The sequence below is a fragment of the Haliaeetus albicilla genome, chromosome 6, assembly GCF_947461875.1.
Source record: "Haliaeetus albicilla chromosome 6, bHalAlb1.1, whole genome shotgun sequence".
Lineage (NCBI taxonomy): Eukaryota > Metazoa > Chordata > Aves > Accipitriformes > Accipitridae > Haliaeetus > Haliaeetus albicilla.
Window position 1 is genome coordinate 3,246,707 of NC_091488.1, and position 25,925 is coordinate 3,272,631.

At 40.2% G+C, this 25,925-nt stretch overlaps 1 protein-coding gene across 1 annotated transcript in view; it reads left to right on the forward strand.

The window, feature by feature from the left end:
* Positions 1 to 8,497: 8,497 nt before the first annotated feature.
* POLA1 (DNA polymerase alpha 1, catalytic subunit) overlaps positions 8,498 to 25,925 on the forward strand; it is a 201,324-nt gene continuing 183,896 nt past the window's right edge. Inside the window, exons 1-12 of the mRNA XM_069784870.1 lie at positions 8,498 to 8,626; positions 10,012 to 10,136; positions 11,138 to 11,234; positions 11,710 to 11,790; positions 12,567 to 12,682; positions 12,934 to 12,996; positions 14,487 to 14,585; positions 16,477 to 16,672; positions 16,914 to 17,082; positions 17,980 to 18,158; positions 21,575 to 21,687; positions 22,136 to 22,252. Of these exons, the coding sequence (XP_069640971.1) occupies positions 8,596 to 8,626; positions 10,012 to 10,136; positions 11,138 to 11,234; positions 11,710 to 11,790; positions 12,567 to 12,682; positions 12,934 to 12,996; positions 14,487 to 14,585; positions 16,477 to 16,672; positions 16,914 to 17,082; positions 17,980 to 18,158; positions 21,575 to 21,687; positions 22,136 to 22,252 (1,386 nt within the window). The 5' untranslated portion in view covers positions 8,498 to 8,595. The remainder of the gene's footprint in view (positions 8,627 to 10,011; positions 10,137 to 11,137; positions 11,235 to 11,709; positions 11,791 to 12,566; positions 12,683 to 12,933; positions 12,997 to 14,486; positions 14,586 to 16,476; positions 16,673 to 16,913; positions 17,083 to 17,979; positions 18,159 to 21,574; positions 21,688 to 22,135; positions 22,253 to 25,925) is intronic.

Sequence of the window (25,925 nt, forward strand, 5' to 3'; positions counted from 1 at the left end):
CAGTATTTTGGCTTAGTTCCTCACAGCTGTCCAGAGACCTTACTACTACAGAGGAGTCTGTAAATACTCAGCAAACTCTCCAGGCTAAGGACTGTGACATTTGCTGAATTAAAGCAAAGATGCTCCATTATTCTGATGTCCTTTGTAAAAGTGGGCACTGGAATGCATTTCGGTCCTTGGAGAACATCACCAAGTGTCTGAAGTGCCTTGGTGAACCTCAAGCACCAGTTAGCACAGCAGAAGTTGTATTTAAAATGGTCTTAGCATGACAGAGGCTGCAAGAGTCTTCTGACTTAAAACTGAATTGTAATGAAGAGAAATAGACCCTGAAGTAATTTCTGTTCAAATACCAGCAGGAAACTATGGAAAACCAGGGACTGGTATGGTTAAATAGTGTTTGACTTCAAAGCCAAACATCTACAGAAAACATCATAGAATAAATTATTGAATATTTAACAGATGAGCTGAATTTTGCTTCAATGTATATATTTTGGATCTTGAAGGTTTTAATGACTGTTAACTGGAGACTTTGTAAGATGGAGGAATGGCTTATGTCTGGAGCAGATTAGTTAAAATACTATGTTTCTACATATGTATCTATCTATCTATGTCATACTAATTCTAGACATGCTACAATTAGTAGTCAAAAAACAGCAGAAAAAGATACCTTATTGCTGAGATGATCAGTTAGTTAAATCACATATTTTTAGACTGAGATTAAAACCCCACAACAGTAGGGTTTTTTTTCGCACCTGCATAGGTGGGAAAAAAAAAGGAAGAGAATGAAAGGTATGAATTAAAATACACCCCACTGGTTTTCACTGCCTCCAACACCATTGCTTTGCTGCTTCCATGTCATGTTGTCTGATATTGTAGCTTTAATTCCTTTTTAAGTTGTAGTTCATCATTCCAGTGGAATGCACAATGCTTACAAACTACCACCTTTTTGTTAGAATAAATCCAAAATATTTCCTATTTATGAAAGAGTCTTATAGGATTGTATAGGGATTAAATCCATAAGGTTTTTTTATATGCAATGACAGTCCATAAATTACAAAGAGTGAAAACAGAGGATTTGATATAACATAATCTTAAACCTGGTTCTTGCCATAATTCCATAGTGGAGATGTGATTTTTAATAAATGCTATATTCTCAGGATATTTGTACAGAATCAAATCAGTCAGTCTTCACATAAGAGTTTAAGTAAAAATGCCATGTTAATTCCAGTTCATATATAAATCATCTGAAATCCATAAATTCTTGAAAATAGTGGCTTTTGATAATGCCATTCATCCATGCTTTACAGCACTGCTTTGAATAAGTGAGGCTACCCACTTTGGGGCAGGTTCTTTGTGTTCTTGCTCTTTCATGAACTACTTTTACAAGCACTTTCGAAGAAAATGGTGAGAAATTATGGTTGGGTTTTGACCAAGAGGATATCTGTCTTCATTTTGTTTTTCCACTGTCAGAGAGACGGTCACTTAGTGTGAGAAATGTTAGGTCTGTCTGTCCTGTTATTAGATTGTTCTGTTGTCCTTGCCAATTTTAACAATCAAGCTTTTAATTATTGGGTTGTCAGGGGAGGATGAGGGATTTCTGGCAGTGGGACAATCCTGTGGGATGGACAGAGGTTGGGAAGCACTGTTTGCTCATTCTTATTAGAAAGTTTTTCTTCATGTCTAACCTGGACCTCCATTGCTGCAATCTGTTGCCCTTGCTCGTTTTTTTCTACTGGACACAGACACCAGATTTATTCTCCTTTGCTTTTTGTATGACTCATATGGTTAAGATTTTGAAACAATAGTTTGAGGATTGGGAGTAGAGAGCTGACATTCAGCAGTAGGTTGGTATTTTTGTCACGTCTCTCATGACTTGACTAAACTGCCCCGGTTGTTGCAGTAGTTTCTCATAGGTCATATTTTACAGATCTTCTCATTATCCTCCCTGTTCTATTTTGAATTCTCTATAGATTTCTTGCAGAGTGGTGCAAGCACAGTACTTCAGCTGCAACTTTACCACTATCAAGACATATAATGCTGGATATTACAGATCTCTCTACTTTATATATCTCAGTGTAAACTTTGCCTAAATTATTCATATTCTCTGTTCTGCTTCTTATTGTTACAGATAAAATACAATTTAAGAAAAATCTCTTTCCTATTTACATTTAAACTACGTTGTTATCCCTCCTTTCTCTTTTTTCCCTCTTCTGGCTTTCTAGATATGCACTTCGATCCCCTTAAATCCACACAAAGCTAAGACTGCCTTTCCTGCACATATTTGTATTGTGGTCACTTCTACCCATTTTCAATCTATCTGGTGCCTTCCTTCTCCCCCAGCTCAATTTCAAAACTCTCAGACTGATTGTCAGTATTCTGTCACACTATCTTTTCCAGTATTCCAAGTACCCAATACTTTTTTTACCCTCTACTGTTCTTGTCAACCTTTATGTTCCCATTTGTCAATTTTTAATGCAAATGCCTTCACAGGTCTTTTCCCATACTATTTCAAATGCAAATCTGCCAATTAAAAGATCAAACAATCATGCTGTAAACTGCATTCAAGTGATTGTTGGGGGGTCACGTTTGGGTACCAAAAATGTAATAACTGGTGGTTTTCATAATCTGGGTAGAGATATGCACCTTATTTAAGACAAAACGTGTACTTAGGCACTGTAAAATGATCACCTGCTAACTAGTTTAGCTTTTACTAGTTATTAAGAGTGTTTGACCCTAAGATCTTATTTCAGTTGCTTATAAATTTGCCACCTTTGAAACTTTTGATCTGACATGTTACTGGCTGGGCATCTTCTGCCCACTGAGCAGTTATGGACGACTTCTACCAGCATAATGCAGCTGTTTCTGGAAAAGAGATTGAGAATACCCTGCAGATATTTTGGGGGCTTTTCCTCTGAAATATTCAAGCACTTTCATGTTTGGGAGGAGAGATCTGATATTTGTTTGGAGGTTCAGCACTCGTGATGGTGGTGTGCCATTTTCTATTTTCATGAAAATTGGGCACATTTGGTCTTGGATATAAGTCACTTCATGTGTGTCAGGACCCTGAGGGCACTAAAAGACCTTGATGGCCCTTACAAGCCTCACCTGGGGCCTCCACCCCACATCCTCTGCCCATGGGCTTAGGGGGCCTATTTAAGCTTCACATGCTTATGCCTTCTTCCTAAGGGCCCCTTCCCTAGATCTGGATTTATGTTGCAGACTGGTTTCCTGTCTTGGCTGTGTGGGGTCTTCTCTGGTGATTCCTCCTGAGTCATCAGCCTGACCCTGGGCTTTGGTGTCCCCACCATGCTGGCCCCCTGCCCACTCCACAGCAAACCTCTTCTGAAGCTAGATCTCTAAGATGTGAGGACACACCTTGTGCAGGGTTGGGGTGGGGGGAAGCTGCTGCCAGGGCAATGACAGCCCCAACCAGCCTCACCTGAGTCCCCTGCCCTCTTCTCGGGGGGCTCTGTTTGAGTTCTGGCCTGCCATCAGTCCATGCCGGAGCTGGGCTGTAGGAGTGCTGGTCTCCAGCTCAGCCACAGCCATGCTGTGAGAGACTGAATTGTTATCTTGAGCTGTTTGTCTCTGGACACATGCTTCTGGCTTCCCAGCCTGACGTTGGACCTGCCTTATCATTATGGACTCGTTTGGTGATCCCTGGGCTGTGTAGAACACTGGTTACCATCATCAGGCCTGATCCTGGTCCCCACCTGCGGCCTGACTTTGTGGCATGACCTTGGATCTGCCTTATCACCATGGACTTGCCCAGTGATCACTGGGCTGCGTCTGACCCAGGTTACCATCACTGGACCTGACCCTGAGTCACGCTTCTCATTTGACCTCAAACCTGCCTGATCACCACAGACTTGTCTGCTCTGGGTTCTGGGCTGACTCTGGCTCCCGTCCCTGGGCCTGTCCTGCTCATGGCCCTTAGGGGCTGGGGGACGAGGCCCTGACTGTCCTGCCAGCCTTGCTGTGCTGGGCTCCCTGCCCCCAGGGAGCAGAAGTTGTCCCTTGCTGCTTCTCCACACTGTGAGCACAGCCTTTGCCAGCACCAGTCCAGCAACAGAGAGCTGTCAGGATTACAAGTAGACTTCGCAGCATCTCGTGATGCTGTCCTCCCTTCTGCAGAAGAGAGGTGAAACGGTGAACGCCGAGACTATTCACCCGTGGCAACGCTTTTGATTTTCAGCCAGGTCTTGAAATGTAACAGCCTCTCTGCAATAATGTTCTGCTTATACACGAATTGTTCATTTTTGTGCAATTGTAAAGAGAGAGCACTGAAAGTGGTTAAAACAGAGACTTTCGTGCTGTGGCAATAACTGCACGCTCTTGAATACCATTGGCATCAGACTTAATTCTTAGACATTATAATTATGTGAGGACTCATTCTCTGTGAGTTTGCTCTCGCTTGTCTTCCTTATTTAATTCACACTATAATATTTTGTACTTTTCTTCTAGGCTTGAATAGGAATATTGTATTAGGCAAGCAGGTGATGAGATTCTGCTCTCTGTTTGTTCCGGTTAGCATAATTCCTCCAATTCTGGTTGAGTTACTAGGATTTGCTGTAATTTAACTGCAATCAGAATTTAATGTGTTTGTTTTTAAAAAAAAAAAGTAAGTATCTCTGGATGTTCATTCCATAGACCTTTTTTTCTGTCAGAATAGAAATTAATGTGGTGTTCTAGTTTCTATTTCATGTTTGTATTTCAGAGCCTTTACATCCTAATAGCAACTTTATCCTCTTCATCCTCATGTTAGCAGGTAACTTGGGTAGGAGAAAGAGCATTTACAGGCCCAGTAAGCAAGGAACCTACCCTTTGAACTTAGATGTCTGCATTATCCTTATTGATAAACAAATGGAGAAGCATCTATTTCTTCACATTTCTATCAGTTAACTACCCATGAAGAGTTTTGAAAACAAAGACCTCTTGGTAATTAATAATCTGAGATTATTAATTTTTAATTTACGTAATCTGTGCTCCTTTGGGAGTTTAGTCCCCCATACAGTTGAGTAATTCATGTTGAAATGTCATGAGAATAGCATAGTTTAGTAAGCAGCTGCTGAAACGAAGTAGAGCTGGATCATAACAGATGTAAAAACTTTAAGTTAACTGAGTGATAACATGAATTAATTCAGACCAATGTAAGGATTAAAAGAGTAAAATACTGCATGTTTGTAGGAAATGTACACATATACACTCATATCCTGAGCACTAGCATGCACACACACAATTCTCCACAAAGACAGTCCGTACTTAACGATATAACAATGTTTAGGCATTTTGACTTAGACATAGTACAGGTGAATTTGCTACTTTGCTATAATCCAGGGTTTACTCGCATTCTGTTTTTTATACCACCCCTCTTATTTTCAAGATATTTTTTCCATCATCAAAAAAATTACCAACTGTAAGCTTAATGTGTAAGTCTGAATCTGAGAGTTTTAACTTTTTGTCCTACTGTCTTTGAGACAGATCAAGCATGCCCTAGACATAAAAAGAAAGATGAGAATAATTCTCAATAAAGTAATTATTTTGTCCATTTAACATAGGTTTGATACTATACTCCATTTGTACTTTCATATGTTAATATATGCTAGTTTATATTATCTTGGAGCTCTTGCAATGAGTTTACAATATTTTCTATTCATAACTTCTGTATTTAAATTAAAGTTCTAAGAAAACAATATGGAAAATACATCTTTGTCACCTTTTGTTGAAATCTGGGAGTTTCCTGAGCTTCCTCTTCTGTACCATGTTTTTGGCTGCCTACCATTTTCGTTGCTGTGCTTCTCTTGCACTTTTCTCTGCAGCTATCACACTTTCCTTGAGAGAACGTTGGGTGGCTCTGAACTGCACAGCGGAATTCCCACTTCTTGTATTTAAAAGAAATTGAGCAAAGGTCATGCCAAGTTGTTCTTGTATGACTGTCCCACGGGACAAAAGATCAGCTCAAAGTAACCTGCTGTGATAAAGCCATTTAGCAGAGAAAGTCCCAAATCCTGCTGGGTTATTTTTCTTTTCCAAAGCAAAGTGCATCCCTGCTCATTCTCCCTTTCTTTTTTTTTTCTTTTTTTCTTTTTTTTCCCTGCAGCATTTAAATATGCTTGTTGTGCTGTGCTGCAGGAAACAGATGCATTCTTGTTATGGCCAGAGATGAATGTCAGGATTGAACTAGTGTTCATGAAAAAGTCTTTTGTTTGATCTGCGCTGTCCCACAGTGGAGCTATGGTAACAACTTTCGTTTGGTAAATTAACTGTATCACTGTGTACCGGCTCAAATCATGGCATCACCTGAATGACAAACATGCCACTGTTTGTATGACAGCTGAAAAAGAGTATTGTTTTATTTTAATCAAAAGCATTTAAATCCAATTGATTCAAAATTCCAAAGCATGTGAAAGCTAGGTATATATGAAATGCACTATCACTCTGTTTTTACTCAAACTGAAGAATTTCTTGACATTGTTATTTCGTAAATGTTTCTCTACCAAAGCTTAAAAACTTGAGTAACTTCTGAGTTTGAACCCCACATGTTTGGTGATGTGATCTTGTTTTGTGCATGTGTTTAAAAACAGAAATAAGCCAAACAGTGGATACACTGCACCAGATGAAAGGCCGTCTGCAGATCAGACAGGCATTCTTCCTATAGCTGTCTGTGTTTCCAAGGATGCGGGTTTGCTACAGCTAAGCTGATTGAATAACTAGCTACCGCCGAGAGGGGTGGTCTCATTCTCTCCAGTGCCTGGGAATGGGCATTCTGGCTGTCAGAATGGCTAGTCTCTTTTAGTACCAGGGAGCTGCTACAGGTGGTTAGGGTGGTTCCTCTGCTTCCGTCTAAGACTAGGTCCAGCAGTGAGAGGTAGTGTTGTACTAGGAACTGGCTAGGTAAGTTAGAAGGATCAAAGTCTGGTAGGTTTTTTTTTTAATTCTCTCTTACCAATGCAAAGGAGTCCTTGTGGAGAAGGAAAATAATCTTCAGTTTCAGAACCATAAAAATTCTCTCTTCTAGATAGTTGAAAATAGTCAGTATATCCAGGCCAAATAATACTAGTTAATGCTCCTGCAGCAGCATATCGGCTGTAAGGACAGAGTCCTATTTGCTCTCAAATGGCTCTGAAGTGTTGGTGCTACCTGCCTCTCTAAGAAGATGGAATCAGTGCTTACGTATTTTCACGAGCAGCAAATGGTCCTCTGGAATTTTCTGCAAATGAAGGTGGAAAGTTCTTTGGGCAGTGACTAGCCAACACCGATGTTTTTGGAAAAAAGGTCAAGGTTAGTCTGTGGTGAAACAGCACAAACCCCACCAGTTTCCCTGGGTTTCTTAATGAAGGCACAGGCAGATGCATGTCAGGCATTTTAGAGGCGAGGACTTGTAAAGCTTTAGTTGTCATAACTGAGGCTTTTAAAAACACTTCCAACTATGTTTGAAATATATCCTTTTCCAGACACAGTTCTTGCTCCTCAGCTGAAGGCTGGTGTGTAATACTCCTGACCCATGTGAGTGAAGGTATCTCTCTAGCATCAAGATGAGCAGAACATACTCCACCTCCTCACCGTGCCAAAGTCAGGTGTATGCAAGGAAAAAGCTCTAACTGGTCTTTTCTCTGAGCCCTCCATGCACTTGGCTTCTGAAGAAATCCAGTCTGAATATTTTTTTGTGTGTGTGTCTAGCAAGGAAGTTTTAAAAAAAAAAAAAAAGTGAAGGGATTTGGGAAATAGGAGGACATCCATCACGTTAGCTATTTTGTCACTAAACTGGCCAGCCACTACCTGCCTTTGAAGAGGCTAGGGAGTGATTTACCGAAGGAGTTCCTGAAACTCGTGACAGAGGAGAACGCCTGCTTTAAACATGCAAAAAGAAAGCCATGGCTCCAACGGATGTTAGCCATAGCCTGTCACGATCACTCTTCTAGCTTCAGTGGTTATATATTGTTTAAAACCGTGTGGGAAATGCCCGTTTCTCCCGGCAGGGACCGATCCACTGCTGACAACGTTGTCGCAGGCTGTCCTTGACCCTCACGCTGCAGCTTGTAGGCGACCGACGTCAACCACCACCCTCTCCCAATTCAGTGCATTTACGTTATTCTGCCCCAATTAAGGCACCGTACCACTAGGGTTTATGGGCCCCTACATCCTCGCAGCAGCGGGAGCCCCGCCGGACGCCCCTCAGGCGCAACTGGCGGGACGGCCCCGATCCGTTCGCTGCTGCCCCTCACACCCCTCTCGGGACGAACCAGCGGCTGCACACCGGCGGCTGAAGCCTCCAGCGCCAGCCCAGGCCTCGGCCGGAGCCCGGGCCTCGCCCAAAGAAGCGGCTCCGCCTCGCCGGGGGCCTCCCTCCCGCGTTCGGCCGTGAGGAGGGAGGCGGACGGCGGCCCCCTCAGCCCCGCGTCCGCCTGTGAGGAGAGAGGCGGGCGGCGGCCCCCTCAGCCCCGCTCCGCCCCGCGCGCGCGGGGGGGGGGGTGGGTGGACCCGAAGCCGCCTCCTGGGCCGCTGATTGGCTGCCGCCCCGGCGGCGGCTCGCGGGGCTCCCGTCTCGCGCCACTTTCGGGAGCCTTGGCGCCAGCGGAGGGGGCGGCGGGCGCCATGGCCGAGAGCGGCGTTCGGAGCCGGGACGGTGAGAGACTTGTCGGGGGGGGGGGAAACTCGCTGGGAGGGGAACGGGGCGAGCCCGGGGTGGCAGCCTCCGCGGCGGGGAGGTGGCTGCCATCGTTCTCGGGTTTAGGCCCGGGGCTGGGGGGGGGGAAAGCAACGGGGCAGCGGCGCTGAGGGGTGGGGAGGAGGAGAGCGCGCGTGCGCGGCAGGCGGGCGGGCTGCAGCTCTGAGAGGGGTCGGTTTCCTCACAGCGGTGAGGCCGGGTTATCCCGGGCGGGAAGGCCGGAGGGTTACCTTCCCCCCCTCGCCCCTCACGGGCTGCCAGGCTGGGGACGCGCCGGCATTTCGCTGCTGGGCAGTGGGTGGTCTCAGGTGGGGTTGAAAATAACGTTTTCCTCAGGAGGACGTTGCCTGAGGCGCTTGCTTACGGTGAGCGCAAAGATTTGACAGAAAAATCTCGGTAGAAATACACCCAAAGTGTTTGCGTCTTTGCAGTTCTTCCACAGATGGTGCCAGGTAGCGTAAGTGTCCCTTAGCGATACAAATCCTTACTTACTCGTCTCGGCCACACTGCCTAGGTGCAACTCCATTAACCGTTTGGCCTCCTGCTGTCATCAGGAAGGGACTGGCCTTCTCCTCTGGCTGCCTGGCCTGGCCTGGCCGCTTGTGCTAGCCCTGGGTCTCCTCTGCCTGCAGCCGGGGGGTTCAGCTCCTCACACAAAACCTATAGGCTTGTTCCTGGGCTAGTTGTCCGCTTTCATATGTTGGATTGGGACCATTCATTCTCTGTGGTCAGATAAACGTGTGTCCCCCCATCAAAATCAAGAGGGAGAGAGGAAGGTCAAGAGAAACGGAGAGCACCTTGCTGGGGAGAGCGCTGTGAAGGGAAGAAAGCGTAAGAGGAAGGGGGGCAGCAGTCTTCTGCTGCCAACAGATTACTCGTTCATCTCAACCTAGCTGCACTCTTAAACGTTGTGAAACCACCTAAAAAAAAATTACTGCTTTGTAGCAATATAGGCCTTTTCTAAGTCTGTCTGTTCCTGAGTTGTCATGGAGACATGCAAAATAAAAGGAGCTGGAAATTCCCAAAGAAAGAGTGGGGGGATCCTTTTCAGATAAGGGTTGATGAGATTTGAGAGATGCTTTGGAAATCTAGGTGATAGCGTATTGCTGAATATGAACTGGCACGAACTCTGTTTGATCTCTGTATCTGTCTGAGACCATGCCTCTGGTATAATTCCAGAATTGGCTCATCAGGAGCCATCTGTGTGCCTTTAACCAAGTAGGTCTCTATGTTCATTTTAAGCAAAACTGCAACCATCTATTAATACATCACTGAATGCTAAGTACCAAAGGTAACAGCAGCTCATTACTAAACTTATTTCTCTTCTATTTAATTAATTGCAGCTATGCATGAGTCTGGAAGTTTTGCAGCATCACGTTCTAGACGTGAGAAGAAGTCTAGAAGAGGCCAGCAAGAAGCACTGGAACGTCTGAAAAAAGCCAAAGCTGGTGAAAAAATAAAATATGAGGTGAAAATTCCTCCTCTTTTCTTTTATTAGAAAGTGAATAGGAGCTGAGATGCTTAACTACCCTTTAATACGTATCTAAAAGTTACAGGAAACAAAATCTGCCTTTCAGATCAGCTTTTTTTTCTTTAACGGTGTATGTTTTTCAGAATGTAACTGTTTTGCTGCTTTCTGGTATCATTTATTTGCTTCTTTCTGTTTTCAAAACTAAACCTGTTTTATTAACTGCAAGTCAAACATGCTTGTTACTGCTTGGTAACTATCCCACAGGGATAAATTTTAAAATTTAATTGTGTAATTAATGTTATGATAGGAAGTACTTTTTTTTTTTTTTTTAAATGTCAAATGATTTTAAACGTTAAATGAATTTCAAAGCTTTACGTGACCGAAATGCATTAATATTGATATGCTATGTTTTCACAAAGAAACCAAAATTTAGGTATTTACCTGATAGAACTGAAATCTAGCAGTGTAACACTGATACTGTCCAATTAATTGTAATGCCAATAGGAAGTGACTTGCATGTTGAGGTGGATAAATCTAAAGAAGCCTGGCGTGCGTAGATCATTAACGTGCAAGTTTACTCTGAGGCACAAAAGAGCATTTTTAGCATTACACTTGAGCACATCAAATCCCCTTCCTTTTCACTGAGGTCATCTTGGTGTTTGAAATAGAGCCAAAGGTCAGAAGTCTCCATTGCTAGGATTTTTTGGGGTTTTGGTGGGGTTTTTTTGTAATGTGAAATGAGCAATAAAGCAAGTCAGTCTCAAATGAAATCTCTACCAATGCTTCAGTAGATTTTGAGTTTCAGCGTACTGTGATAATTTTAAAAATTTGTCACTGCCAAAAAAGAAGCTTAAACTGAATGTGTGCTTACTAGTTGTGAACAATGTAACAGTGTAGGGAACCATGCATTTCTTGGGAACTTTTATGTTCTTACTGATGACCTATATTAATAAGTAATGGGATGGGAATTATTAATCCTCAGTATACTTTAACTGTAGGTTGAGGAGTTCACAGGTGTTTATGATGAAATAGATGAGGAAGAATACTCCAAGATGGTCAGAGAACGTCAGGATGATGACTGGATTGTTGATGATGGTAAGTTAAGATACATTTGGAGAATTATTTTGATTATAGTGTTATAACTCAATTAGGCTTCATAATGTTATAGTTAGTATGTTCTTACAAATTGTTTTAGGAGGCAAGAAAAAGATAAGCTTTTATATGGAAATGAATCTTTTGCATTGTTCTCATAGTAGTGTATTGGGATGGTAATGAAAATATTTTTCCATTAAGAAGTTTTTGAAATTTTATTTCCAGTTATCAGTGACGTAACTTTAACAAGAAGTACTGTAATTGATAATTTCTAATTAAACACATAATAAGTGTATTTAGTCTAATAGAAGGTACGGCTGGGAGTGCTCTAGTTTTTAATACTTCTGCATTTATAACTTTTGCTCTATATTAAAGGAGAAAAGTTTAAAATATGTAAAACATTTGATTACGAATATATTTAGAAATATCAGTAGACAGAATTTAAAATGTAAATCTTTAACAATTTGTTTTTCTACAGATGGGATAGGTTATGTGGAAGATGGAAGGGAAATCTTTGATGAAGATCTGGATGATGATGCTCTTGGTTCCAATAAGAAAGGTAGGTTCAACATGACCGCTGTAGAATGGCTTCCAGTGGCTTTTAAAAGGTACCTAAAATGGGCAGCTTCTTGGCATCAGTATGTGGTGAATGTGGCCAAATAACATGTTACTTGAAGCACTATAGTTCTGTGCCTGTGACTGTGGATTTTGCTTAGCCCCTGTGATATGGAAGGTAGAGGTCCACAAGTTGAGGTAAAATCACTGCTAACTACTTCAGCACTACTGGGGCAATTTTGCTTATGGCCCTCTGCGGGATATGTATTCACTTCTAGAACAAATGCATCTAGGAATGATCTTGGTTTCCAAAGCCGGTGTCTAAAGGATGCTTGGTCTCTTTTGCCACTAAAATACCTGCATGCTTTTAAGCATCTGGGATCAAATGATTTTGACAACTTTTATGAAGTTGCTGGCAAACTGAGAAATTGAGTCTGGTGTTGGGAATCCAAACCTAGTGCTAAACTCCTGGACACTTGTGTTTTTTTCAGGAGATGTTTCCATGTAAAGTATCTTGGTCCTTTTTCTGGAGTATGAACTTGGGTATGCAAAGATCATCTCTGATGCGACTAGGAAAGATAGGGTGCTGATAGGGTTTTGCGCTTTTTTGTGTGTGCATGACAGCCATTACAAAGCTGACGGCAAATGAAAGATGATTAAGCCTCATCTCAGCCAGCAGTGTGAAGGTGGAAAAAATATACTACCTCAGCTATCTATTCCTGGACCCTTAAACACTGAGCTTTGCTGATGCAAAATTCACATTTTTATATTTTTCTGTAGGAAAAGGTGGCAAAACATCTACGGTTGATAAAAAGAACGTGAAAAAATCTGTGGTGTCAAAGCCAAACACAATTAAGTCTATGTTTATAGCCAGTGCTGGGAAGAAAAACACAGATGTAAGTTTTTATGTTTTTGAATTTAAAGATTTCTAACTTGTTTGCAGTGGTTTAGTGGGAGTGGAATAAAGCAAGGGCTCATTTCAGTTTCTCGTGTCTAGCAAGACATAAACTCCTGTTACAATCTCTTAGATATGGAGCATTCCTGAAAACGTGTGTTTTGTGGAAACCCTTTAGTCGTTTCCTGTTGGTCTCATGATTGGGTTTGCACATATAACTAAGAACTGTTTGGCTAATCTGTTATTTTGCAGAAAACTGTGGACCTGTCAAAGGATGATTTACTGGGCGATATTCTTCAAGATCTTAATGCTGAAGTAAGTATGTTAATAAAATCTGTTTGAAACACCTTAATGCATTTTTTTTTTTTGCCGTGGAACATCTCAAGAAAATAAAGTTCTTCTTAAAACTAGACCATGTAAGATTGATTTCTTCCATAGCACATCTGCTTGGTATATTCCATGTATGTATGCAGCCTACCTGTCATCTCCACCATGCAGAAGTTTCGTGACTGTATTGGTTTGATAAGCCAAAACTACTATGTCCTGATTAGACATGGTTTATATTAATGTGATGTAGAGCCTGTGCTAATGCACCCTTCTACGTTTTAGTCAGCCTGGAGTGAAACGGGACTTAACCTGCATCTGAATTGCATATACCATGTATGTGTATCACCATGCTCCAGCCAGTATACTGTAGCATATTTCCATCTGGTGTGTTTGGGTTCATGAGGGGACCTGAAGGAGGACTGTTTTCAGCAGATGATGTAGCCTGAACTTCTGTCTGCCTCCTCCTGCTTTCCACAGTTTGCTACAGAGAACCAGATTAACACTTCTCTGAGTTAGGAGTGCAGGATGGCTGCTGTAGCAGGCTTGGACTGTCTCAAGTGAGGCTGTTCCTTGTCATTAATGACTTCTTAATGAGTTAATGCCCTTTAGCAGGATTCTGTAAAATGGAAAGGATTGCTTACATGTAAACCGTGAAACTGCTGTAGTGGTGAGATACTGAATTGAAATATGTTGTATCGTAATAAGCATAATGTGTTTTTACAGAGCAGTAAGAGGGGTATAAATGTTCCAATGTAAAGTTGTTCTCTTGGTTTTGTACGGTTATTATTTTACTTCTCCCTGTGATATCTGATTGAGAGTTATACCTTAGGCTATCAAAAACTCTCAAATCATTAAGCAAATGCATTTTAATGCTGTCAAATTTTGTGGAGCATTGATTAGGGGAAATAATGCTAATAATTACACTATGGCTTCTCTTTACTTAACTAGTAGTTAGCTATTGTTTTTTTGGCTTTGTTGTTTGTTCTCTAAAATTTTCTTTTGTTACTAGCTGTTGATGAGTAAAAAATATCTGTGCATGTAAATAAATTAAAACGGGTTTTCCTCTAGTGTGACAGTGCTGAAAGAGCACTTCTGCCTTTCTTAAGGCATGTGTGCTCAATACTACTGTTTCAGCAGACATGAGGAACAGCCCACCAGTTATTCTGATATTTGTGCATTAAAGGCACAGTTAGCTATTGAAATGCCTGCTGTTTGAAAAGTGTTTCACTCTTTGATGACAGTTTTTCTCTCAAACTGTTTACCAAAAAAATCTAGCGTCAGTCTTCATGGGCTGATTGCTCAGATAACTTTTTCTTTTTACGTGGCTGAGCTGTATATCAGGAGGTGTGTTTTCTTGGCAAACGAGAAATACTGGTGGCTTTCTTTTGTCTTTGGTGGAAAATGTTACTAACCGAGGCAAAAGAAAACACCGAACACCACCTTCATTTTGTCACTTTCTCTTTTCTTTTAATATTCAGACTGTTCAGATAAGTCCACCACCAATTATAATGTTGAAAAGGAAAAGATCTGCTGGAGTACCACTGAATCCTTTCTCTGTGCAATCCCAAACTCCTAAGGTAATGGAAAAAATCAAAAAAGTTCTCATTAATCTGTATTTCGGTTGATTTGAATGTTGTTGTCTTTTATTTCTGCTTCTAGATTACCTTTCTCATTAGTTTCCTTAGCAATGTTACTGTGTAACTTCATGCATTTTTCTGTCTTCCCTTTCCATGTTAATACTTAAACACAATACAACTCCATCTATATCGTTAGTATAGTAGTAGTATATAGCTGTTACATTTGACAGGTGAAACTGTCTTTATAATGTCCGGTGTATCACATGAAGGTGAGTTTCTGCTTTGTCTCTTTTTTCCTAAGAGTAGAAAAGACCCTTGTGGCAAGGAAAGGATGATGGGAAGTGAAATAAGCATAAGAGACTCTATTTGTGGTTGTGGAAAAGGATAAGAAACTCATCTTCTGCAGAAATGAAAAGCAAATGGAAAATTGAAGCTATGGATAGAAGTTGACCCTAGTGGAAGATTTTGGAGTGAAAGGAGGGACTGGCTGCCAAGGGTGGAAGGCTAGCATTTTGTTAAGAGTTCTGGTAAATGAGAAGGATGTTATAGCTGGAAATACAATGAGATATTTGGTAAGAGTCTGTAGAGGGCAAATGGAGTAGAGTAGATAAATCCGATTTGTGAAACCTTGTGTAATAGTGACATCAGCTCTTATGCAGATAATAATTGCGAGTGGCACTCATTTCAGCAGTTGTGTTGGAGCCTAAAAGTAATTGAAAAAGAAAAAAAGGGGGAGATACAGTAAGAGAGGATCTTTGTCTTTACAGTGCAAAACAGTGGTCACTTTTAGTAGGAAACATTGAGAAGGGAATTAATTCCCAGACAGGCTGTTCAGATGATAGCTTCTGTGATCCTAGGAGGAGGAATTGGAGATTTTAGACAATGAAACAGATGAAGAGGATGAAGAGTCCAGCCTTAGAAAACAAAGGGGCATAAAAAGCAAGACGGCAGTGATGCTTTCTACTTCAGGAGATGAGCAGGAATATAAGTATGAATAAATGCATTTGGCTGAGCTGGCAAAAAATTGTTGGTGAAGGTAGATTAAGTAATGTTTGCTTTCTGTTTAAGGTGAGTGAAGGGCTGAGTTTGGCATTTGCCACAGTAGAAGTAGCTGTACTGAGACTGGAACCCTAGAAACGATTGTTGGCAACTCTAAATTCTATGTCGGTAGATAACAGCTTTCCCAAAAGATAGAGGTTTTGGACCTTGCCGCAGGTCAAGGGCCAGTAGATGGAGAGACCTGTCATTGGTCATGGCGGAGGGTACTTCATACGCATCTTCCATAAAAAGAGGTTCTGTAGCTGCTGCCGTAGTGGTATCTTGTCTGAAAAACAAACTATGTACTTATTGCCTCAGATTTTAGACTTGCAGAGCATGCTGAAATGAGTTTTCTTTGTTTTCTTCACTCTCCCTGCCATGTCTGTAGCATGAAGAAATCCAATGGAGAAGCACTCTGTTTTCTAGATCCATGGTGTCTTCTAGACGTCCTGAACTCATTGCTGATATGAACAGGTGTAAACTGCCAGATTGGCCTTCTGTGATTGTTCCAGGCTCTGTCCCTGCCTGATGTATATTGTCACATACGCAGGTGACACAGAGGTTTTAATTTAGGAATGGAGTAGTGCTATGTGGGGAAAATAGTGAAAGTAACCACAAACTTAATTAAATGTCAACCATGGCCTGTTGTAAACTGCTTTTTAAAATTATAGTAGAAACACATAAGAATTTAAAGTTTACTTCTAGGGAGTTTTAGCTATCATGCAAAATATGTGGAGCTTTTCCTCTATCCCAGGTTACTAGTTGTGCAAATAGCAAGTGCTAGATTTTATTTTTTTTTCCTTTTTTGCTCTTAAGAGATTTTTTTTAAACTCATGGCTAAAATGTCTTTCAGGTAATCACCCCTATATCAAAGAAAGCTCCTGCTCATCTCAGAAAGGAAGCTTTTCCTCCAGCTTCGTTTCATCCTAAACGTCCCAATTACACAGCAAAATCTGTCATAGACTCTGAAAAAGAGGATACCAAGTATGTGCAAAAAGCTACAGAAAATGGGGGAATAGTGAAGACAATAGAAGAGAAAGCTATTGAAGGTATCAAAAAGAAATAAAAACCCAGTTCTGGAAACTCTTTAAATATGGCATATTAGTGTTAAAACATTTCTTAGTTAATGCTAATTAGATGCTTAGATAGCTTAAAATGTGATATTTTGTTTGTATATTAATACTGTATATTACGTTCATGCATGTAGTATGCTATCTATGTATACTGCTGTAGTATACAGTGTGTCATGTTAATGACTCAAGCCTTTAGTGCTATGTGCAACACTTCCAGATGCTGATCAGGGAATGATGGATTTTGATGAGGAGGACTTTGATGAACCTATGGAAGCAGAGCATGTGGAAACTATACCTGAGACAGCTGAAAGCTTCAAGAGGGATGAGGAAATTGAAAAGAAAGAGACAGAGCAGCTGGAATCAGAGAAGAAAGAGACATCTGTCTTGTAAGAATCTCTTTTTCTTTTTTTTTTTCTTCTACCAATAAGCCTTAGATTTATCTTCATATTTGTCTTTGCCAATGGGATAATTATGATACAGACAGAATGATGATAATGCTATGTGATGGTTTTTTTTGTAGTGACGTTAAAAATGGTAATGTTGAACATGCTGATAGCTAATTAACTGAAAAATACTTGATGTCTTTGGGATTTAGCACATGACAACATAACACATTTCAGTATATTGAGGTGACTCAATGTGGGTGTTGAACAATGATCTTCAATGCCAATAAGCAAAAATGAGGAATTGCTAATGATGCTTATTCTAAGCAACTATGAAGGTATTTTGTAACATTAGTTGTAGTTAAAAGTATTGTTGCTAAAAGTAATTTCACATGGTGAACAGCTATATCTTTGGAAATAGGAAAAAAGTTTTTTTTTTTTTCCTGTTTTTTTTGATTGTTTGGAAGAATCTTGAATCATACGTTTCCATAATTTTAAACTGTAAAATATTTGAATGAGCAAAAAGACTTAAACATTTAATGACTGAAAAGGTAGTTCTGTTGAAATAATCTCTTGTTCCCACTAAGCAGCTTGTACAGATGGGTGGATATATTTGTTGTTTAAAGGCTTGAATGACCAAGGCTGAAATACCAGTTGAATGATTTTTAAAGCCTGCCTGTTGTGTACTGAGAACCATACTTGCATGTGGGTTTCTCTCTTTGTCACTCCATCCTTCTTTTCAGAAGAAATCTGAGGAAACCCAACTGTTGGGAATGTTGCTTGGTAGTGGAAAGAGCAACAAAAGGTGTGAGATTATAGGGCTGAAAAAAAGCAAAAGGGTGGTCATAGTAAAGGCATAAGTTTACTTCTTGTTTCTTTCTTCTTCTGCAAAACCTGCAGAAGTTGTTCTCTCCCAGGTATCTCATGTTGGGACAGAATTGATGAAGATGAAGCTGATCTAGTAGTGGCAGAAGTTCAGCTGGACCCCAATCTCCTTCCACTTGTGAATGGGGAAAATGATGATCAAGTCTTAAGATTTTATTGGCTGGATGCTTATGAAGATCAGTACAGTCAGCCAGGTAACTGTTCAGTTAAAGGCAGAAAATGCCATTCTGATTCTTTTTATGTAACTGGGATTTTCAGACTTGCCTAAATGATGTCTAGATACCCTGTCTCTCTGTGCTTCATAACTTGTACATTAATGTCTTGTTTTTCCACACCTCTGTCCTCAGTGCAGGGCACTATGACTGGGAAAAGTAAGAATGTCGTCTCTTGGCCTAGTATAGCAGTAGGGAGGTACAAAGGGAGCTACTACCACTTCTCAATGTTGGTGACCCATTGGCAGCCTTAAAACCCAGTGCACTCCAGGAATAAGTTGATGTTGTTAATTTCTTACTCAGTGGTGCAACAATCGAGCATGCTTTCTTCCTATTTCTGGAAATGTAACTTAAAATTCTGGTGGATTATTAGAAAGCAGTTGCACAATTTTATAGGAAGGAAAGGTATGTCTATTAAGGGAGGAAGGTGGCCTGAAAAATACAAGGTCTATCTAGGTCCCTTTATTCAAACTGTGTAAATCTTGAAGATTGTCTTTGGATTAACATCCCTAAGATACTTTGTGCAGTTGAAGTGTGAATCCTAGCTCTCATCATCTTCAAAATGGCGGCATTCTGATCTCAGCCCTGACAAAAGAAGTCGTGTTCACATCTGTTCTAAGTACTTCCCATCCGTCTCTCATTTCATCAGCAGCTTTAGGATCTTGGGTTTCTAATTTGTGCTTCATGTAGGTTTACCGGAAGGTTCTTCCGTATGTTGTTGAAGGTTTTTTGGGTTGATGCTGTAAGCATTGAGTCAGATATGTTTCTTTGTTACACCTTTTGTTGTGAGTTGGGATGCCAGACTTAAATATGAGACTGTGCCGGGCTGAACAGCTTGGTGATGGGAGTGGTAATAATCATAGATATCTTGATGAAATCAATGGCTTTAATATAAAATTGCTACTTTTAAAGACCCCACTATTGTTCTTTTTCCTTCTTTTTGTCTTCCAAGTCAGTGGTTGCTGAATGGAACATAATTATGAAAGGATTTCTGTTCCTCGCATGCAAGGAGTGTTCTTTTCTCATTATGACTTTTTCAGGATTGAATAATAAAGACTGCACCTGTTTTCAATTAGTAATGTAGAAGGGAAAATTTTGATACTGCTTTTTGTTTAACAAGTTCATGATCTTTGTTTATGCCTCATTTGCTGTGATGTCAAATGCATTGCCTGAAGAGTAAATACTATAGCATAATCATAAGACTCTTTCAAACTTAATGATTTTTTTTGGAGGCTTACTTTTCAAAACTCCCTTTACTATCTTAGGCAGAGAACTTGCGAATTGTAATCCTATTAACATTTTAAAGAAATAACAAATAAAAACTGCCCTTTCTTTCCCCTCTGCAAGATATTTTCCTTGTCTCATGACTTTGCTTGCCTTTTGGTTCATTGGTAGCATGATCTTTCTTTTCGCAGACTTTATGTTTGATAAGCTTTACTCCCATTTTTTCTTTGTTTCTTCTTTCCATAATCAGGCTAACAGGGGATAAGGCCTGATATCTCTTCTCTCATTTCTTGGTTTTACATATGAAATGTCTCTGAGAACTCTTTGAAGTTAGCCCTGCTTTTGGGGGGTGGTGTGGTGTGCATGGGGGTGTTCAACTAGGTGACCTCCAAAGGTTCTTTCCATCCTAAATTACTCTGAATCTGTGATGTCTGGGGGTTAAGACCACTTACTTGTCCATGCTAGAGTTGATTAAAGTTTGTCTTTGCAATCCAGGCAGCCTTTTACCCTATCTTTGACTGGCTCATGTATCCTTCTTTCTACCTCACCTGCTTATATGTATGCCTCTGACAGGTTAACTTCTCCATGCTCGTAATATTGCCAGCTGTTAAAGCAACCAACTACTGTTTTGTGGTCTCTCCCATAGTTCCATCTTTCTGTATGATATAAACCTATCTGAGTTTTTTATCCCTTTAAAAAAAAAAAAAAAAAAAGATTGCTGGGGACAAGAACTTCATCTTCCCTGTCACTTAGATCTGTAATTTGAGCTCTTTTTAGATCCTTTTATTCAAACTGTCTAAATCTTGAAGATCGCCTCTGTATTAAAATCTCTAAGATACTTTGTGCAGCTGAAGCTTGTATCCTTGCTCATCATCTTCAAAACCGCAGTATTCTCTGTCCTTGACAAAAGTAGTCTTGTTCACATCTATTCCATGCACTCAAGAAATTATTTTTCTTAGCCTGTCACTCTAACCCTGTCATCTGTCTTAGTGCATCTTTACTGATTTATCTTTGATCTAATGGAGTAAGAAAGGTGCCTCTACACCTGATAGATTGCATGGCAAAGATAAATTATAACTCTTAACCAAGGACCTGTTTGTGCATTGTCAGACCAAGGAGAAACATAGGTTCCAAAATCTTCTTTATGTGAAACACTGTTTCTGAGACAGTCTCAGCTCTGATGTTTCTGATTTCATCAATAGTAATGTACTGTAGGAAGAGTGTCTTTCATGTAATCAGATTCCAAATTGTTTGGAGTTTGAAGGGAACTCAGGTGAAGCCAGGTTTTTGAGTTGTACTTGGAAGCTTATTTTGCTTGTAATTCACAAAGTGTATGTGAAAGTCAGCTGGCTTTGTTCTATGTTATTTCAAAGTTTAACATCACTTGGTTAGCAGTTTGCAGCATTTTGTGCTAATGCCAAGTTCTCTGTGGCTCAGAGATGTGCATGTACAATAATGACATGGTCCACAGTGAAGTCAGTTGTGCTAGTCCTGCTCTATATAGGCTTTCTGAATGTCTACCTTTGTTACAACTGCTGTCTTAGCATCCAGGATTTCTTGCGATGTCATACGTCTTTCCATGTTCTCATTTGTTAAAAAGTCAGTTGAAAACTTTTCACAGTTAATAAGCTTCTAGTTGTTGTCTTCAGAATGTATTTCTACAGGTTTTATTAGTAGTAGAGTCTTGATCTCATGGTACTAAAGTGTAGGAAAAATGAGTTAATTTTACTGGTCTAGCTGAAGAATGAAAAATTGTAGGTAACACATGTTTCAGGAGTGATTGACAGCACAGGCATTCTGATTATCTTCAGCTTTCACTGACTTCTGTCTCCTTCCTCTCCCCATGAATTATCCAACTAATGTAGGTAGAAATGGACTATCAGAACAGAATTCTAAGACTGGCTGTGTCATGTCATTTTGAATTTCACATATCGAGGTGTTACTATAGTGATGGAGGTAGGGGCATGAAGAACTACACAGGTATCTATTTGTAAAGCTGGTGTTTAAAAATTTAGAATGTGCTGATACATTGGAAAGATTTGTTGTTCAAGGACCTAATCCAGAAATGGTTGTGTTTCTGTGTAAGAATACATAATAAGCTGCTTTAAGCAGCATTAAGAATGGTAAATTTAAGAATTGCATATTGAATTCTTTGCTCTGCCCTTCTTCCTTAGGTGTGGTATTTTTGTTTGGCAAAGTTTGGATTGAATCTGCAAACACCTATGTCAGCTGTTGTGTGACAGTGAAAAATATTGAGAGAACTGTTTATCTACTGCCACGTGAAACAGTAAGCATATCTTTTCAAGCATGTCAAACATAAGTACCTTTCATTCTGCTTATGGCAGGTTATGAGTTCTAGTAGTGTGTTTGTGGGAACTGTTGAAGCCAGTGTTGTCTGTAGGTGGTAAAATCCAGTGTATACACAGGATATCATGTGAGATGCAGAGTAGAGCATTGCTGCTTCCCCCTGACCCTAACTAACAACTGCAGTCAAATTGTTATCTTTAGACTTGCTGCTTAGAAAATAAAGTTGTCTTGAAGTATTAGTAGAAAACTTAGTGCTTTTTAAACACTCTGTTTCAAATAATATTTTTTAAATTTGGGGTTTCTTGGCTGATTGCATTGTAGTTTTCACTTAAAGAAGAGATACGTGATTCATAATAGCAAAGCAAAATTCAACTTCTTGGTCATGTCTGCTGGTGTTTTTTGTTAACTTAAAAACTTCTGTTTTTGAGGAAATTGACCTATCCACTGGCAAAGAGACGGAGACTCCGGTAACTATAATGAGTGTTTTCAAGGAATTTAATGACTGCATTTCACCGAAGTATAAGATCATGAAGTTCAAATCCAAGGTTTGTCTACAAGCATCCTATTTGGTCATTTGCTGTTGTTCTGGTTTGTAAGGTGGAAAGTCTGTTGAAACACTGTCCAGTGGGGGAGGTTATGCTGAGATGCAAATATATAACTCCTGACATGTGTAAGTGTACCTGCCTGTAAAAGCTGTCCCAGTGTCTTCCCAAATATCCATACTCCTTTAAGAAAGGTAAATCTGCAACATGATTGTTCCACCAGAGGTTTAAACGTACTGTTTTTGAAAATACTCATTCATTAGCTTCTTTGAAACTGGGTTGAATGTCAGACTGTCTTGTTTGCTTGCTGAGCTATTTTTGAGAATACAGAACAGATAGAAGTTCTGATGCCTAAATGGGTATCAGCTCATGGTGTCAAAGTTTAAAATGAAAGATTGTGTTGTTCAGCAGATAGGTCAGTACACTGGGATTAGACCATCTTTGCATTTGACCAGGTGTCGTATTGAACTTCATCTCTTGGCATGTCTCATCCTTCCTTTCACCCTTGCAGATTTATCTTTTTAGAATGGGTGCCATTCAGAGCATGGATTGTCATAGTGCCCTTATACAGGAGGTAACAAGTTGTGATAACTGTCATGCAGTCTTGAAACTTAAGCTGTTCTGGGCTTACAGCTATGGGCAATAGTTTTATAGTGTTATTCTGCTGTGTTCTGTTTGCTCAACAAACCTGAAAAGAACATTGGAAAACCAAAATGTTGCTGTAGTGGAAAATTTGCACATACAGTAATATAATACTTGTTATAAGTCTGCAGGAAAAGAGCTGATACCGCTGATAGTTGCACATTTGGACTGAATTAGTTTGCTAGTGTGAGAAAGCTTTCTTGTTCATTTACATAGAGCATTTGTCTTTTGGCAGGGGTGCAGAGGTGAGAAGTTTGTGTGGGGAAAGGTGGCTAATATGCAAGTTAGAGGAAAAGATGTGTTCAGAATGAACGCTTAGAAATTTTTCTGTTTCTTGAAGCAACATGTCATTAGTCTGGCAAAGCTGGCTTTCGTTGTAATTACTGGGTGGTGTGGAATTAGTTTTAACTTTTCCTAGCCTGGCAGTCTTGTGACTTTGTAGGATTCGTTCCTGAATAGTTGATCAGGAAATGGAATGGCAAGTAAAAATGCAGGAAGAATGGAATTTAACAATATGTAAATGAGGGAAAATAAAAACAAGTTCATATAGTAATTCAGTTTGGAAAGACCCTCAGGAGGTCATCTAATACAAAGCTAGAGTACTTCTGAAAGTTTCAGTTGTTAAAGTGAAAATGTGAGCAGTGTTTCTCAAATGGCAAATTCATGCAAGACATGATGTCTTTTCATCAACGTGTAGCTTAGTGCATTATTTACGTCATTCAGGGAAAATGCACGTCATTAGTACTTTGTAAAACTTTTTTTTTGTTCTAGATTATTTTCTCTCTCAAAACTCTGATGCAAATTCAGCTTTTGCAGTTTTCTTGGTGTTATTTCTCTTGTATAGTTGCTTATAACTTAATTGTTATGTATCGGAAGGGAATGAATTTAACAATAGGTAAAAAAGTTTGTCATAGCTCACTGTTTGAAGACCCTTTGACGAATGAGGGAGGAAACTTGGGGCAAATCAATTCTTCATTAAAAGAGAGGATGCAAACACTTGTACTCCGGAAATGAAAGGAGGGGGAAAGGCCTTTAAAAAGACACAGATCTGTTAATAGAATCTTAGGAAACCTCCCCTGTTCCATGGTGTGCTAAGGAAGAATAGTGTGAGTGAGGTAATGGAGTAATATAGTTTAACCTTCAAAGATGGCTTTTAAAAATAAAGGTAAACCATATGCAGGAAGTATTTGAACTGTTATTTCTGATGTTAGTTCAAAGCTTATCAAATTTTTACTGAGTTTACCCAGAGCTTGGGGTAAAAGACCCAACTGTGTTGTCCGGACCATGACTGTAGTGCTTCTGGGGTCCTTGAGTGTAACACAGGAGTGATCCCCAGCAAGAATAGGGAAGTAGCAGCACTAAGGTGTTGTTCAGATCTTACCTAGAATATTACAACACTTGATCACCCTGATGAGGAAAGACTAACTCAAGCAACATCAGGTACAAAAGATGGTAATTAGAAGGATGAGACAAAAGGAGAATCAGTTACACCAGAGATAACTATGAAAGAGCTTTAATTTTTTTTAGCCTAGTAAAGTGAAGAATAATGTTAAGACCTTTTTGCTCTCTACAAACATTAAAAGGGGACGAGCAGCAAGAAAGCTATTTAAAGGAGAGTTTTAGCAAAAGAACAAATTTATAAATTTAAATTCATGAATAAATTAGGCAGGATAGTTGGGTATGCAGAGAAGCTCTGGAATAACCTACCAGAATTGTTTCTGAACAGTAAGAATTCAAATTCTGTTTGAATTCATCAGGCTCCTCAGTAAACTGAATTTTGCTAACATGGTAAAAGGCTATCCAGCTTTATTTTGCTGGCATAATTTTCTGCTGATTTTGATAGCTACTGTCTCCTGGAAGGGTTTAATGAGAACTGGAGCTAGCAGGAGGGTATGGCACTAGTAATGTGGGGGATAAGAGAAGAGATAGGATTGGAGAGCAGGGCTGTTGGTGGGGCCTTTAGAGGATTATTCAAGGAAGGTATTACAGTAACTCGGCTATTCCAGCTTAACACAAAATTGACTGTGAACAAGTGGCACCAAATCTGGCCAGGCTTACATCGCTACAACAGGGTGTCCTTTTGCTGCCTGCATGGTAATTGTGGAAGTAGCGGGTTTGTCCCATTACTGCACCCTCCTTTTCTTTTGTTCCTCTCTGAGAGACCTCAGTTTGCCTGGCTATATACCGTATTAGTCTGTTTTTCATAAGGAGTCATCATCTTTCTTCTCATTGCAGTCATACCACCAGAGGTGGTGTGTTGTTATACAGCCCTTGCATCTGTGTTTCCATAGGGGTGTGCAGGGCTCTCAAATTGAAATGGTGGTGGCACTCAGCTGAGTGAATGCTCCCAAAAAGTGATCTCCACACAGTTGTGACTGTATGTGTTTAAGAGCTAATACGCTTTAGAAGAACTCCCCTGTTCTGTGATGTGCAGCCAGTGTTCCACTACTGTGTTGTTAAGGGTTGGTGTTTTGAAAGATTTTTAAAAGGCTAATGGCAATATTGCTCAGGTGAGCAGAGCACTCATGAGCAATGCATTCAGAGTAACGCAAGTCTCAGTTTTGGCATTTCTTTGAAATTGAGAAACTCTTATTCTTCCATCATTAGCTGGAAATCAGAAAGGTTACTAGCATACTTGCCATGCACCCAGAGTTCTTTTATTCAGAATACCCAGTTTTGCGATGATGCGGAGAGAGCCGGTATTTATGCACTGAGACAAGTTGTCCTCTGTGCGTGTGTGCGTGTGCATCTTGGCCTTGCCAGCACCAAACTTTGTCCCTGGGAACAGATACACTTAAGCCATATCATTTCCTCCTGCACCTGCTGCTAATTGTAGCTTCAATGGGTTGCACTGCTGCCAAGTTAGCAAGTCTTCACAAATCAATTTGAAAGCAGCCTTACTCCACTTAGGAACTTAGCAGCTAATCACTGCTGCTCATTTCTGCTCTGTGAAGGGCCACTTGAAGGGCAGATTACTCTGCAGCAAAGCATTCATTCACTGCAGTTATGACCAGACGCTTGTGTAATTGAGCTG